The following is a 16,838-nucleotide window of genomic DNA, read 5'->3' on the forward strand; positions in this document are numbered from 1 at the left end:
ACCCATTCAACCACTTACAATACAAAGCCACATATGTCAGTCTCCTTCTTCTAACTGCCTATGTCCTTCTCTTGCTCTGACCTCTAGTGTTAAGTATCTTGGTGTTGTCCTTGATCAAAGTCTGAATTGGCACACCCATATAAACTCTGTGACAGCTCGAGTAAGGAAACTGATGTACATCTTTAAGCAACTCCGTCATTCAGCCGACTCCAAAATCCTAATGATGGTGTATAAATCGTTGTGCCAAACTCTCCTCACATATTGTTTACCTCTCTGGGGAGCAGCCGGTAAGACAACCATGATAACAATAGAACGTGCACAGAGAGCTGTGCTTAAAGTGGCAACTTCTAAACCATTCAGATTCCCTACCACACAACTATACGCCGAGAGTGTTCTCACAGTTAGACAACTATACGTTCTGCGTGCTATTCTTCGCCGACATCGTCACCTCCCTCTCTGTGCCAAAGTATTAAGCAAGCGAAGTAAACAAACCTCTTGTCCGGTGGTTCCCCAGCGGACAGTATTTGCAACCCGCTAATACATATCGATGAGTGCCCGTGTTTATAATAAAATTAATAAACAATTAAATATATATCCTTTAAACTCCTATAACTGTAAAGCAAAACTAAATGCCTTTTTACAATCTCTATCATATCAGGAAACCGAGAACCTCTTATCATGCTTGAAGTAACCCATAAATAGCTATTGCTCTCCTCCTTAAATATCAAGTTATTCATAGTTACTAACCGCATTATCTACACTCCCTCTAACTTCACACCTCCCCCATACACACTTCATACACCATACACACACGAACACGCACATGCACTAACTTAACCACAATTACACACATACGAACACTTATTAGCTGGCTTATTTTCTCTCTTTTAGTATTTGTTGTTGTTGTTTGTATACTTCTTTTCTTTATTTTCTTTTCGTCATTTGCTTTATATCCCTGCTTAAGAGCGTATATTGCTACGTATATACTATTATTGTTATTAAATTGAGAGCTCACATGTACCTAGGAGGAATCACTGACTCCCGAGACACAGGCTTGGACCTAGTTCGGGAGGCAGAGACTCAACCCCACTACCTAAATGTGTTACAAACCTGTTACACCTGTTTCATATTGTCAAACTTTATAACGTGAAATGTAATATCCAAGGTTTAAAGCAATAAAGATTTTATTATATTTTATTATATTATATATATTTATTTTGAACTCAATTGCTCGTAACGTGGAACTTATTGACCCGCATTTAGGCTCATAATCCGAATTATTATGCACGCGTGCTTTTTCATTATATTATCGCACTTGTGCGGTAATGTATGATAATCCGATCGAGTTAAGACGGACAGACCTTAATTGGTCGAGTAGCTTTTACAACAAGGACTAGAGCGCGCCGGCTCCCCGCCGACCGCCAGCCGGGGCTTTCTTATTGCGCGCTCGCTTACAGCTCAGGCGCACAATATCGCCTCGTGTGTAATGACCAACCCAGCGAACTTGTATCATAATGTACTATTATTTCAGTCGAAAGACATAATTCGCGAGTCTAAATTATATAGGTTCTGTTTTGATTTACAAATTATTATTTCAGGTGGTTTGTCCAGTATGCGCTTCAATGCCAGGCGGAGAACCTAACTTCGTGACAGATGACTTTGCCGGTCATCTCACCCTTGAACATCGAACTGGCCCTAGAGATCTCATCTCATTTTTAATATCCTTTTTAATATAACGTATTTGTAACATAAGATGTGATGCATGATGGAGATGATGGGAAGAAACACTGTACTGATGTATATTTGCTATGGTATACAGATACATTCTGATGCCAAATAAATAAAACAGCCTTTGTTTTACTAAAGTTTAAGGCTGAGAGATTGTTTTTCAACATTTGATTTTCTACTTTATCATAATATATTCATAAAATTTATGTGACAGAAATCATGATAATAGTCGGCGTCTTTTAAATATTCAACACATAATATTAGTTTAAATTTCAGATAATTTTAACCATCTTATTTCGGTTTCAACCGACATGGCAGCGATATATGAAGTACTTAACTATTAAATTGCTAATTTAGTATTTTTTTCTACAGTAATATTTTGTAGCTATTTTGGTAATTTTTCCAATATAATCCTTAACTAACCGCACGACGAGCCGAGCGGCATCCGGCACGGCGGCGTCCGGCGCATGCCGCACGCCGGCCGCGGCGTGAGCCGCGCCAGACGGACCAACATGCACTTCAGGTAAGGGTACGCTGCGCTGCCAACACTAATATAATCCTTAACTAACCGCACGACGAGCCGAGCGGCATCCGGCACGGCGGCGTCCGGCGCATGCCGCACGCCGGCGGCGGCGTGAGCCGCGCCAGGCGGACCATCATGCACTTCAGGTACGGGTACGCTGCGCTGCGCAGCCAAGTGCCAACACTAATCTTATCACAAAGCTTGCCTCTATTAGTCATACCTCTTAATATAGGCCAGCAAACGAAGGAGAAATAGGGGAATAATTCGTGTATAAGCTTATTTTGTCATGGATGTAGGGAGATTAGGGAACGGTATATTAAACAACATACTAAAAGTTACGAGTTATCAAAGAGGATATAATAGGATAGAGCGGTACTGTCATAGTAAATTTTGTAACCACAGTAAATTCACTGCCATCTATCGACACACTTTAAAACTGAAAATGAAAATTTATAAAAATACGATAAAATGTATTAAAATATGGATAAATATTTTTTTTATTTGCATTAATTATTTTTATGATTTTGACCCATGGTCTTTCACTGATAAGCGTTAAAATTGTTAAATAACAAACGAAACCGTCAACGCCCTTTATGCGAGAGTAGGCCAAAGGTAGTGGCGCCATCTGATCGAGAATCAAATTTTCGTGAAATCACGAAATAAGGAAACGAAAAACACGAAAGTTTTTTTTTAATTTTTCAATATTGTAAAATATTATATTTAGGTATCCTTGCCTCCCGCTTGAACCACATATGAGATAACACCCTTGTAACTCAGCCCTAATTAAGGGAATTTATCAACTTGCAGCGCCATCTATCGCGCCACTCAAGTACTAATGTCGCCCGGTTGCTAGCGCTCGACTGCTTTCTCGTCAGTACGCTTTTGTAACTCAGCCGAGCAACACGTTTACAAAGCAAGTTTAAAGAAGATCGAGAAATTTCAAATCGTGAAAACGTTTTGAATACCTTCGACTTCGTGACATTCCGCTCGGTGCCCATGGCCCAGCGACGAGACGCAGTGACCTTCCTATAGGCACCGTCATAAAAAATACACGGGTAAGTACTTATGCCTCATGGCGTCGTCCTGTGGGACGTGGAAGAATTTTGAATACCTCCGACTTCGTGAAATTCCGCTCGGTGCCCATGGCCCAGCGACGAGACGCAGTGACCTTACTACAGGCACCGTCACAAAAAGTACACCGGTACTTATGCCTCATGGTTTCGTCCTCTGGGACGACAAGCGTCGTCCCGTGAGACGACATGGTGTCGTCTCGTGAGACGACATGGTGTCGTCCCGTGAGACGACATGGCGTCGACCCGTGAGACGACATGACGTCGCCCCTTGAGACGACATGACGTCGCCCCGTGAGACAACAAGCGTCGTCCCGTGAGACGACATGGCATCCCTGACATTCATCATTCCGATGACATTCCGCTCGGTGCCCGTGGCCCAGCGACGAGACGCAGTGACCTTACTACAGGCACCGTCATAAAAAGTACACTGGTACTTATGCCTCTGGGACGACATGGCGTCGTCCCGTGAGACGACATGGCGTCGTCCCGTGAGACGACAAAGCGTCGTCCCGTGAGACGACATGGCGTCGTCCCGTGAGACGACATGGCGTCGACCCGTGAGACGACATGGCGTCGTCCCGTGAGACGACATGGCGTCGTCCCATAAGACGACGTAGCGTCGTCCCGTGAGACGACTTGGCATCCCTGTGGAACGCCAAGCGTCGTCCGGTAAAACGACAAGGCGTCGTCCTGATGAGTTGCGTCATCCTGTGGAAAGATATCGCGTCATCCCGTGGTATCGTCCCGTGAGAAGATATTGCGTCGCCCCGTAGAACTAGATTCCGTTGTTCGATAAGACGACATTTTGTCGTATCGTGAGACCCTAATGTGTCGTCCTATGAGACGGCATCGTATCGTCCTCTGAAATGACAATGAAATGACGTTGTCTTGTTAGACAAACAACCGTTGTCTCATGGTCTACCATTAATACGGTGGCGGACGTCTTATTGGTCGCATTATTGTTCGATGTCTGCTTGGTCGGACTCACATTTTTTTTTTTTTTTTTTAAGATCTGCATGGTCCTGATATTACCCATGTGCGACCCGGTTAGTCTACGTCATCGATCGAATTGTGTGCCACCTTTTAGGACGATGAGCAGCTGAATTTCAATTGGCGGGTTTGGCGCGAAATTGATAACGAAAAAATCTTGGTTGTGTACAAATGTTGGTCTTGGTCGATAACAAACAAGGAATTGTTTGCCGTGAACCTAAAAAACGAACCTACCTATATACATTCTGAGGATCGTAACTGTATAACCAACTGCAAAATGGCAGTTAAGAAACTGTGCAGAGGGAAAAGCACAGAGTGAAAAACCTTGTGTTATACTTTGCCCAACTAGATCCTTTACCAAAACGAGAGGGGGAGGCAAGGAAAATCGACATCAGTTTTAAAGAAGAAAAGAAGATTAAAACTCTCTCCTCTGAATAGGACTATCAATACACGTAAAATACAAATTCGTTTACAACTGTCATATTATGATATATATGAGTGAATAATCATCGCACTTAATCCCTCTTTTGAATGATTAGTCAGGTTTTGATAGTCTTTTTGGGGATACTAAAGCATCTCCTGTATCCTCTTCTAATGTTGACTATAGTCTATAGCTACAAAATAGCGGCCTGTCACAAAGAGAAACCTTTGCGCTAGTCTAGAAATTATCTATATTTCAAAACATCTACTAAGTAGCTGTCACACAGAGACCACAGAACTAAGAGTAACACGTAGAAAACATACCTTCTATCACATTCCGTTCAAAAGGCCGAACTAACAAAAGCATTTATAATGCTATATTCACATCAATCAGGTAGAAACTTGTAAACTCAGCTTCAAATGCTGTAAGTAACGAGCTCCAGTTTGGAAGATTATCTTAGCAGTCCAGTGCTTACAGCAGTCCAGGGCTTACAGCATACTGTTGTAACAGGTCTCGTATGACATGTACTCGCAATTGAAAACATCATCGTCAATGCAATCAAGTAGTGTTGTAGGTTTGTAGTACCCTACAAAATCATCGTGTCTTGGATATAGGGCAGACGCGCTGCTAATCGAATTACAGCATTACTTGTGAAGACAACTACAATTTATATATTTATATATTCATGATACATTCATTAAATATAGTAAATATGAGATTTCTAGATATATATCAGCTTTACGTCAACGAAGTGACAAATAATATGTCGCAGAAAGGCCTAGATCATCAAATAATTGTCTATTTGGGGGCATCATGATAACAGATTAGTACTAGGGTTCCTTCAAGATAATAAAAACAGTCTAAATTCAACTGATATACAAAGTTCAAAGTGTTTTTATTTGTGTGTATATGTCAAACTGATTACAGTAGCGGTAAATAGATATTTGTAGCACTGTACCCTGCCTGATGGCACAATTGCATGAAAGTCAATAAACAACATACGTCCTTGCATTGCTAAATCTCTTATCAAAATTAATATTTGGTAATGAATGCATCTACACGTGTCAAGAGTCAATACGAACTGTGCCACGACACCACACGCGCGACGGCGCTAGCGCAGCACTTGAGATTAGATTACGTTATGAAGCTCGACCCGTGGACATAAACAAATAATACTGTAATGTAATGTAATTTGTCTTAGTCTCACGAAAGTTTCGCAATTGGTTTTAATAGGTTGCACTACAATTTAAAGTGGATATTTTCACTTCGTCTATTCTTATTCAAAGAGTCTTCCGTGGTCAGCCAAGAGGTGTTTACGCTCTTATTAGAAGATCGTATGTATAGGTACGAAAGCAATAAAAAACTCACGAAGTGTGCTAAGACTAACAATAAACTATTGTACAATCCACTACCAGCGCGCGAACCATAAAATATTCATTTTGGGAATCAATTCGCCACCAGAAAGAGTGAACGTTAAATAACCTAAAATGCCAAACCTAAAGATTATAGGTGAACTCATTTGAATGATTCAATGATTAAAATATCTTCTAAAATATTCTACTTGGTAGACGTATTTTCAGTAAACGCACAGTATCATGGAGAGATGCCATCCACAACAACTGGAGTTGTCGGCATCACTTTAAATTTACAATCATCAACACCATACGATTGTCACCTGCGTGTCAGTACTCAGTAATTCTGTTCATTCGCCATTCGTTACATTCGCTTGCATGACTAACAAGTATATAATATAAGCTCAGTTGAAGCGGTACCAGCCTAATGGCATGTTTTCAGTTGTGTGGATAGTAAATTTAGCAGCATAATTGACACTTAAAATAAATAGGAGCCTACCATTTCATATAAGAATTATTAAGCTATGAGCTTAACATTAATATGGTTGTTTTAAAGCAACCCTCACCTAAAACCAATCAATAAGGATGTAATATCGGCTCAGTTGAAACTACTACTAGCTGAAAGTTGTTACTAGTGCTAAATCGTGAAATGATGTATTTTCTTCTTCATTTTCTGACGCTACTTTCAGGCAGAGCAGTACTCGATTCGAAATACAATTCAATTATTTCCGCAAATAAACACATTATGTAGGTATACATATAATTTTCAACACATTTACGGAATTTGTTGTCATTATGTAGTGGGCTATGTACAAATGAAGCCGGTATAGTAAATAACTATTAATGTCTAAAAATACAAAAATTTGGTTATTCGTGCATATTAAAATACATATTACATTACATCTGACCTATACTTACCAATTTACATTTAATTGATAGAAAATACTTTAAATCAGAGAGGACCCAGGGTTTTTCCAATTAGTTACGAATTGAAACAGATTTTTGGATGGATCGGCAGTTCTATATTTCATTGTGTTAAGCAGTAGACAAGTAGTATTCTTTTTTTTTGTAAAATAATAATTATCATTACATTATACAACATAACCTATTTATCATTTTCACCTAGTGGAGTGTTGTAAGGAAAGCATCAGAGGTAGTGTGGACGGGTTTGATATAAAACTCACTTGATGGGGTTCACTTTGCAAGCATCACAGCTCGCGTAGCTTCAGATGTGATTCAGCATACTTACATAGTCGCAATGAATAAGTTTAGTTATGTTGCCAGTCAGTGCTAACGATTGTCGTATCTATTGATAATTACAAATGAGGAAATTCTAGTCATTAAGGTTTGACGCAAACAATCTTTTGGTATATCAATACGGAATATATTTCAAGCCCATATTCTTATTATGTGATTTTTGCATAAATATTATAACTATCAGTCACAGTACGCCCGGGCCAGCGCCGGCAGAGGTTTAAACACGTCTCATATGTGGTTCAAGCGGGAGGCAAGGATACCTAAATAGAACCGTTTTTCCCCCGAAGGGTAAAAAACGGATATTTAGGTTCCTGCCGAAGCTTGAACCACGCCTAAGGGCCTTGCCGGCTTATACATATGGTACTGACGAGAAAGCAGCCGAGCGCTAGCAACCGGGCGACATTAGTACTTGAGTGGCGCGATAGATGGCGCTGCAAGTTGATAAATTCCCTTAATTAGGGCTGAGTTACAAGGGTGTTATCTCATATGTGGTTCAAGCTTCGGCAGGAACCTAAATATCCGTTTTTTACCCTTCGGGGGAAAAACGGTTCTATATTGCAAAATTATACACATGAAAAAAAAAATCTTAATGAAATTATTTTCAAAATTGCTTTTTTGGGGTTATATATCAAGATATTACGTATCATTTGTGGTATATTGTACAAAAAAAAGTCAGCAAGCTATATCGTATCTGAAGGATACAACCTTGATAATCTTGATATTTTGTGTCAAAAACTAAACAAACTATACCAACTGATGAAAAGGCGCAGCTAAAGGGTTAAAGAGGTACCCCCGTTGGATATATGGATATTACGTATCATTTTATGATTAATATGTACCGTATCTGCAGTATAGTTCCATAAGTCTCGTGAAATAGGTATTGAAGTAGAACTGTGTCACTGTAAAATGAAAAATTAAAAAAATACGTAATGTAATTATTTTCATAATTGCTTTCTTGGGGTTAGACATGAGGATATCACGTATCATTTGTAGTATATTGTACAAAATAAAATTAGCCATATCGTATCTGGAGGAGCCCAAACTTGGTATGTTTCGAAAATTCTTTGTTTTAATTTAAAAAAAAAGGGCCGAAATATAATGATGTGATATATGCTTACAATCGCCTCAAAACGACCTTTCGTATGATACCACACACGATAGGTTTTGGTTTTTTTTTAGGGACTGCGGGTCAAAAATTTTGTTTTACCCTCTAGTATGCGTGTGCCAAACGGCTTACCTGTACATCGATTTGCGGTTTTTTTATGCGAAGGGCTTACACTAAGAGAACGTAGATTTAGAGTAAAACGCAAATTTCTCCAGAATGATACACATTTTCCAAGATGGCTGCGATTCCTTGAGGTCCCCAAATGTGAAATAGTGTGGACGTGAAAAGGAGATCCCATCAAAAACATTACATGTAAAAAGATGCAAGTCTCGCAACAGTCGCAACCCAGTTCTACTACAAAAAAAATTGAGATATAATGTCAAGTCGATTATTTTAGTCAGTGCCAGGGGGTGTTAAAACCGTAACAATATTAGATACTTACCTTTATTTTTTTAATACTTATAATGACTTGGCAATCGCACGGCTACATAATGACATAAGGATAATTCGTCAACTATTTGAAAATTTTGAAATAATCCTAATTGAACATAGCGCTAGCCCTAATAATGACATACAGTTTGAGCAATACACATACGAGTATAAGTAAAGCATTGTGTGCGACTGCCAAGTCATTATATGATATGTAGTGGATATGTATTAAAAAAATAAAGGTAAGTATCTAATATTGTTACGGTTTTAACACCCCCTGGCACTGACTAAAATAATCGACTTGGTATCACATTACATCTCAAAAAATTTTTGTAGTAGAAGAACTGGGTTGCGACTGTTGCGAGACTTGCATCTTTTTACATGTAATGTTTTTGATGGGATCTCATTTCTTTTTGTAGGCAGTCTTTCTTTTTGTGTACTCATACCCATACCATACTCATACTATGTATACACATATCATAATTATAAACATCTTCATTCATTAGAGTTTTGAATGATTCACGGTTAGTTTCACTAGACTTATATTGACCGGGATATAGACCGTGATTACCTTTTGTATTATTTGTGAGCTCCCGATATTTCGACGCAGTTACATGCATCATGTTCACGGGTGACTGAAGATAGCGGGTGGGTGTCAAAGTTGTGTAGACAGCGCTCTGTCTACCCTCATTCTTGCGCGTCGGCTGCGTTCACTTTCAACGTTACCAACGGTCGCATTCACACTTGTTGGTCCGGTCGCGTTCACACTCGTGGGTCTGTCCAAACACACTACACTCACGGTGTCACTACGCGTGTTTGATTCGGATATCACTGGTTTTTTTACACAAACAAATCACAGGATTCCACACATTTGACAGTTTAAACCCATCTTCACGATTGAAATTTTTGTATTTGTGAATTTCAACGGCTTCTCTTACCAATCTTGGTATATAGTGGCGTTCTGTCGAAATGACCTTGGGACTATGCAACTCGATCCAGTGATTTGTACCCGACTCAAGGAGATGCTGAGCAATAGCTGACTTGCGAACGTCATTGTTCTTGACCGCAGCAATGTGTTCTTTAATTCTGCAGGCAATAGTGCGTTTGGTCTGCCCAATGTACGAACTACCACAGCTGCACTCAACTTTGTATACACCAGGTTTTTTCAGGGGAATATTGTCTTTAGGCGACCGCTGAAATTGTGCAATTTTCCTGTGCGGGGTGAAGATAGTTTTTACAGAGTAGTTATTTAGTATTTTTGATATCTTGTCTGTCACACCCTTGACGTACGGCATAAACGCTGGCTGTCTCTCAACGCGATGAGTGAGGCGCTTGGTTTTTGTGTCCCGCTTGTCAATGTTAACTCTGTAGCCATTCATCCTCAGGACACTCTGAACATGGTTCAGCTCCTGGTTTAGATGTAGCGAGTCACACAGAGCGTGTGCTCGATTAGTCAGTGATGCCACAACCGAGTTTAACTGTCTGGGATGATGGTGCGAGCTCGCGTGTAAATAGCGGTCCGTGTGAGGTGTCCTAGCATCAGTTCAGCTTCCTGTTTACCACCCTTAATTATGCAGAACACATCATCCACGTACCTCTTCCAAATTTTAACGGGAACTGGGGGCGCAGAAAGGGCTAGGTGCTCAAAGTGTTCCATCCAAATGTTAGCCACCACTGGAGCCACCGGACTGCCCATCGCTACTCTCTCTGCCTGTATATAATATTGCCCGCGAAACAGAAAGTAATTTGTAGTGAGGCAGTGTTCAAGGAGCCTTACGTATTCTATTGGCATGCCGTTCTCCTGGATCTTGTTTCTTACTACCTCAATGCTATCAATTACAGGTACGTTAGTGAACAATGACTCTACGTCAAAACTGACCATCACTTCATCAGGTTCAATCCTAACGTCCTGTACGATCTCAATAAAATGGCGAGTCCTTCACGTACGATTCCGTCTGCCCAACTAACTGTTGCAGCACCTTTGCGACGTGTTTTGCTAAGTCGTACGTAGGAGAATCAATCTGACTTACAATAGGCCGTAAAGGAGAATCTTCATTCATACTCACATCGTACAACGTACTGTACCTATACTTAACATACTAATTTTAGGAACTGCAAACGTAACTTTGTTATCGCATATGTTTATATAGGATTACAAAGTTTCAGTGACAAAACTAAGGAACTTTGACATGCAATCATTCTTAAACTACATGTTCAAATTACATGTTTTTGAGAATTTATCTAAGTCATGTTATACTCTATACGTCACTGAAAATTCAGGGTTCTAGCTATAACAAAATTACAGAACGTTGAAAATGGCCTAAGTGGCTTAGAGAAAAGGATGGTATGGCCGTGCCTCTTTGTTTTGCTCGGCTTGGCGGGGGCACTACCGTGCCCCCAGACCTTTAATTAACATGCATACCAAATTTCATAACTTTGGAAGGATTTCGAGGTTAGACCTAATCCGATTGTACTATTAATCGTGTGTCGATAGATGGCAGTAAATTTACTGTGACTACAAAATTTACTCTGACAGTAACCTCTATCCTATATATTCTCTTTGATAATACCAAATAATACGATTTGACATTAGTTATTCCTACAAACGAGCGTATTTTGCAAAATGCTTCCTTTTTCATTCAACATTACGACGTAACTATTAGTATTTATTCAAAAACTGTTAACGTTCTTAAATAATCATTTCCTAAACTAGCGGCTGAAATAGTTAGTTTTCATTTTCTCTTTTTAAACTTAAAATAAATGAGTTTTCCTGGTAGTATTTTTCAAAATTTGCAGTGAGAAGTGTCGTTTCGGTTGCCAATTTTGCAGTAAACAAGAATCAGTTGGTACATGAATGATTACAATTCAATTCACAATATCTTGTACGAGGGGCTGAAATTATTGAAAATCAAAGATTCATTTTAAAAAAATTATAAAATACCTTCCGAGTTTTCTTCATTTTTTCGGTGAAAACAGGGTCGCATTATATTTTTTTATCGCAAATTGTACTTATATTTTGCCCTCAAAATAATATTATAGCAAACTCTAACTTTATGTGAACCCATAAAAAAAAAATCTTAACTATAGGCCCTATTTTCCCGTAAATTTAAATATTTTTAAAAGGCGTATAAATCACGCTGCACCGACACTGCGCGCTCAGTCTTCGCCGAGCGCGCTTAGGGGACGGACCTGTGCTCGATCGTCAGGCGTTTGTTTCATTCGTAACCAACGAGCTAGTTCCGAGAAGTGGTGTATACTGCGATTAGAAAATCTTGATCCTTAGGTGATCAATGTGTTCATAGGTACATTTTATAGCCCAAATATTAAATTTTTTCGCCTAGGTGATCGGGTCTGTTCAGGGTGCCTAGCCAAGATGCCAACCGTTTAGGTACCTTTAGTTTACATTAAAACCAAATCTGTAGCTGGCCTCTGAATGGGTAGTAGAAACGGGTTCCGTATGTCTTTCCCTTTCCAGATGACTAAGGTGCCTAGCCAAGATGCCAACCGTTTAGGTACCTAGAATATAATTTACATTAAAACCAAATCTGTAGCTGGCCTCTAAAATGGGTAATAGAAACGCGTTCCTTGTGTATTTCGCTTTCTAGATGACCAGGGTGCCTAGCCAAGATGCCAACCGTTTAGGTACCTATAGTTTACATTAAAACCAAATCTGTAGCTGGCCTCTGAATGGGTAGTAGAAACGGGTTCCGTATGTCTTTCCCTTTCCAGATGACCAAGGTGCCTAGCCAAGATGCCAACCGTTTAGGTACCTAGAATATAATTTACATTAAAACCAAATATGTAGCTGGGCTCTAAAATGGGTCGTAGAAACGCGTTCCTTGTGTCTTTCCCTTTCTAGATGACCAGGGTGCCTAGCCAAGATGCCAACCGTTTAGGTACTTATAGTTTACATTAAAACCAAATCTGTAGCTGGCCTCTGGATGGGTAGTAGAAACGGGTTCCGTATGTCTTTCCCTTTCCAGATGACCAAGGTGCCTAGCCAAGATGCCAACCGTTTAGGTATCTATTATATAATTTACATTAAAACCAAATCTGTAGCTGGCCTCTAAAATGGGTAGTAGAAACTCGTTCCTTATGTCTGTCGCTTTCCAGATGACCAGGGTGCCTAGCCAAAATGCCAACCGTTTACGCTCCGTAGCGAACGAAACGTAACTGTCTCTGTCGCATTAATATGTAAGAGTGATAGAGAGAGATTACCCTATCATTCGCTACGGAACGAACGACTGGCATCTTGGCTAGGCACCCAGGTTTAGGTACCTATAGTTTACATTAAAACCAAATCTATAGCTGGCCACTGTAATGGGTAATAGAAACGCGTTCCGTATGTGTTTCGCTTTGCAGATGACCAGGGTGCCTAGCCAAGATGCCAACTTTTTACGCTCCGTAGCGAACGAAACGCAACCGTCTCTGTCGCACTAATATGGAAGAGTGATAGAGAGATTACCCTATCGTTCGCTGCGGAACGAACGACTGGCATCTTGGCTAGGCACCCAGGTTTAGGTACCTATAGTTTACATTAAAACCAAATCTATAGCTGGCCACTGTAATGGGTAATAGAAACGCGTTCCGTATGTGTTTCGCTTTGCAGATGACCAGGGTGCCTAGCCAAGATGCCAACCGTTTACGCTCCGTAGCGAACGAAACGCAACCGTCTCTGTCGCACTAATATGGAAGAGTGATAGAGAGAGATTACCCTATCGTTCGCTGCGGAACGAACGACTGGCATCTTGGCTAGGCACCCAGGTTTAGGTACCTATTATAGTTTACATTAAAACCAAATTTATAGCTGGCCACTGTAATGGGTAATAGAAACGCGTTCCGTATGTGTTTCGCTTTGCAGATGACCAGGGTGCCTAGCCAAGATGCCAACCGTTTACGCTCCGTAGCGAACGAATCGCAACCGTCTCTGTCGCACTAATATGGAAGAGTGATAGAGAGAGATTACCCTATCGTTCGCTACGGAACGAACGACTGGCATCTTGGCTAGGTACTCTGATTATCTGGAAAGCAAAACACATACGGAACGCGTTTCTATTACCCATTTCAGTGGCCAGCTACAGATTTGGTTTTAACGTAAACTGTAGGTACTAAACCCGAGTGCCTAGCCAAGATTCCAGTCGTTCTTTCCGAAGCGAACAATAGCGTAATCTCTCTCTATCACTTCAATATTAGTGCGACAGAGACAGTTACGTTTCGTTTGCTACGGAGCGTAAACGGTTGGCATCTTGGCTAGGCACCCTGGTCATTTGGAAAGCGAAAGACATACAGATCGCGTTTCTATTACCAATTTCAGAGGCCAGCTGCAGATTTGGTTTTAATGTGAACTATAAGTACCTAAACGGTTGGCACCCTGGTCATCTCTGGGTACAAGTATGTCATCATCATCATCATCATCATCATGTCAGCCGATAGACGTCCACTGCTGGACATAGGCCTCCCCCAAGGCTCGCCACTCCGACCGATCCTGTGCCGCTCGCAACCACCGAATTCCCGCGACTTTCACCAGGTCGTCGCTCCATCTATGTATGTATATTTTCACAAGTATGTATATTTTCTTAATATAATAAACTGAAATTACTACTACCATGCATATAAAATAAAATAAAAGAGTGGCTATAACAATAAAAATAATGTTACTTGCTATTGAAATCGACAACGATCAAGATTATTCTTCTCTGCGTTCAAAACGCGTTATAGTTGCCGGCGCTCGCGTACCGCGCGTCAACGCCATCTATTGAGTGTTATTTCGTGAAATCGATGAACGCTCCAGGGAATAAGCGCTCTTAATAAATAAAAAACAAACAGTCACAAATGTTACAAGAGCCTGAAAAGTAACTTATTGACTAGCTTGTCCGATCTACTAGTCGCACGTAGCGGTTCGATTTGTCTAGACGTGCCTCACCCCAGGGGGCCTAGCCAAGTTGACAATCGTTGATAGAAAACGCCATTGGAAACTTAAATAACGTATGGAAGTAGTCACGTGACTTTTCAGTATCTGTCATCCGGATACCTTTATCGTTTGGTGTCTGTCGATGTACGTACGATTATCATTTTGGTCGGGTTCTCTGGTAGTAGGGGCGCGTACGGAGCTGAACGTGAATGGGGTGTGTGTGTGTGTGTGTTGCAGCACCAGCGGCGGGCTGTCGTCGCTGTCGCCGTCGTCGCGCGACGCGGTGGTCGACCCCATCGCGGAGCTGCTGTCGCAGCTGTCCGGCGTGCGGCGCGGCGCCGGCCAGCCCGGCACGCCCAGCCAGCTGCAGCAGTTGCAGATGCAGCTGCAGCTGGAGCGCCAACAGGCCACGGTGAGTACCCACCACCACCCACCCGAGCGATCACACACTTTCGATAGGGCTTTAAAAAACATACATTATATACTAGGTCGGCCCATAAGTTTTGTCACAAAGGTTTTTATTGCAAAGCTGTTAATACAGAAATATACCCATGATTAGAAAGCTTGTAAGTTGTATTATACTAATCAAAATGTAATATTCAGTTTAAGATTTAGATCGCGGATTTATTTAATCAATCACAGATCTACGATGACGATTACGCTTAAACATAGCTGAAGTGTGCAAAAGGGAATCCATCACCATCATCACGTATATGAACATGAACATACCATGAGTGCGAAAGAGGCAGACTACAAATGAAAAAACGTAACCATTTTAAAGTTCGACAGTGGACGCCAACGGCTGACATTTATTTAATGGCTCCTGTACACCATGGCCCATCAGCGTAGGCCAGTCTAAGGGACGCAGCTATGCGGTGGAATGAGATAGCAATATCACTTGCTCCCTCTAACGCATAAATGCGTACACTGGGCCATGGTGTACAGGAGCTTTAAGAACTTGGTCAAACTATATATTCCGACTTATCCTAATATCATACATACATACGACCTAATTATGGTCACCCTAATTAGAACGAGATGCAAGGCTCTAGTGGCAAACCTCTTAACTCCCGTCGAAGGAGAGTCGAGGTTCGCTCCTTTAGCCTCTACGTCGCTAGAACATTGTTGGAGTAGCAGGATGTCGTTACGTATTCGCAGGCGGCGCGGCAGCAGCTGGAGCGGCTGCCGCGCCGGCCCGCCGCCGCCACCGCCGCCGCCGCCGCCGCGCCGCCGCCCGCGCCCGCGCCCGCCGTCGCGCCGCCCTCCACCGCCGACCACACCGACTCCCAGTACCTGCTCTCCGGCTTCCTAGGTAACTACGTCCGCCGTCGCCGTCGCCGTACTCGACCGTTCTTACTGTACGACATACTTACCTCCAGCTCGACATTAACCGACTTCAATATTTCAAAAGCAGGTTCTCGGTACAAAACACACAAAAGGTAATCACGGTCTATATCCCGGTCAATATAAGTCTAGGAAGTTCACGATTCGGTTTTGGAACTGCTGATGAAGACTGGAACGGAATATCTCATCGACAAAGGGGAGGGAGTTCTAGCTTTTTTTACAATTCATAGCTCCCGCGGGAACAATATAGACCTTTTCTCAAAAATGGACGGCAAAGTCGACGTTGCCGGTTAAAAAGTAGGTCGCGAAGTGCGTAGTTTATGGTCGGTCAAAAAATTAAAAAGTTAAAAACATTGCAGTCTCGATTTCGGGACGGCAATGTTGCATACAAATTCCATTTTTTGTCGAGTTCCAAACTTTTTAAAAGTTGAAGTGGCCATATCAAATGAAGGCATAGGTCCATTAAACAGCCAAACAGATGATCAGTACTTATTATTATATTGGTACCGCGACTATTTAGGTGTCTCAAATAGGTTGGCGTATTTTCAGCAGAAAAATACACTTCCATTTTTAATTAAAAAAATAAAACGGCGGCAAAGGAAATCTTTTTACTTTTTTCTGTAAAAATATATACATAAGAATGTTGCTTCTGTAAAATATTTCTATTATATTTGCATTTATATAAATTAATAAAATATCTTGTCG

General features: G+C 41.2%; 1 protein-coding gene across 1 annotated transcript in view; it reads left to right on the plus strand.

The window, feature by feature from the left end:
• Nucleotides 1–16,838, plus strand: part of LOC134756287 (E3 ubiquitin-protein ligase KCMF1) — a 31,691-nt gene that overhangs the window by 5,758 nt on the left and 9,095 nt on the right. The window contains exons 4-7 of the mRNA XM_063693122.1: nucleotides 1,599–1,718; nucleotides 2,157–2,251; nucleotides 15,027–15,201; nucleotides 15,948–16,101. Coding sequence (XP_063549192.1) covers nucleotides 1,599–1,718; nucleotides 2,157–2,251; nucleotides 15,027–15,201; nucleotides 15,948–16,101 — 544 coding nt within the window. The remainder of the gene's footprint in view (nucleotides 1–1,598; nucleotides 1,719–2,156; nucleotides 2,252–15,026; nucleotides 15,202–15,947; nucleotides 16,102–16,838) is intronic.

This window comes from Cydia strobilella, chromosome 1 (assembly GCF_947568885.1).
Source record: "Cydia strobilella chromosome 1, ilCydStro3.1, whole genome shotgun sequence".
In the NCBI taxonomy this organism is placed as follows: domain Eukaryota; kingdom Metazoa; phylum Arthropoda; class Insecta; order Lepidoptera; family Tortricidae; genus Cydia; species Cydia strobilella.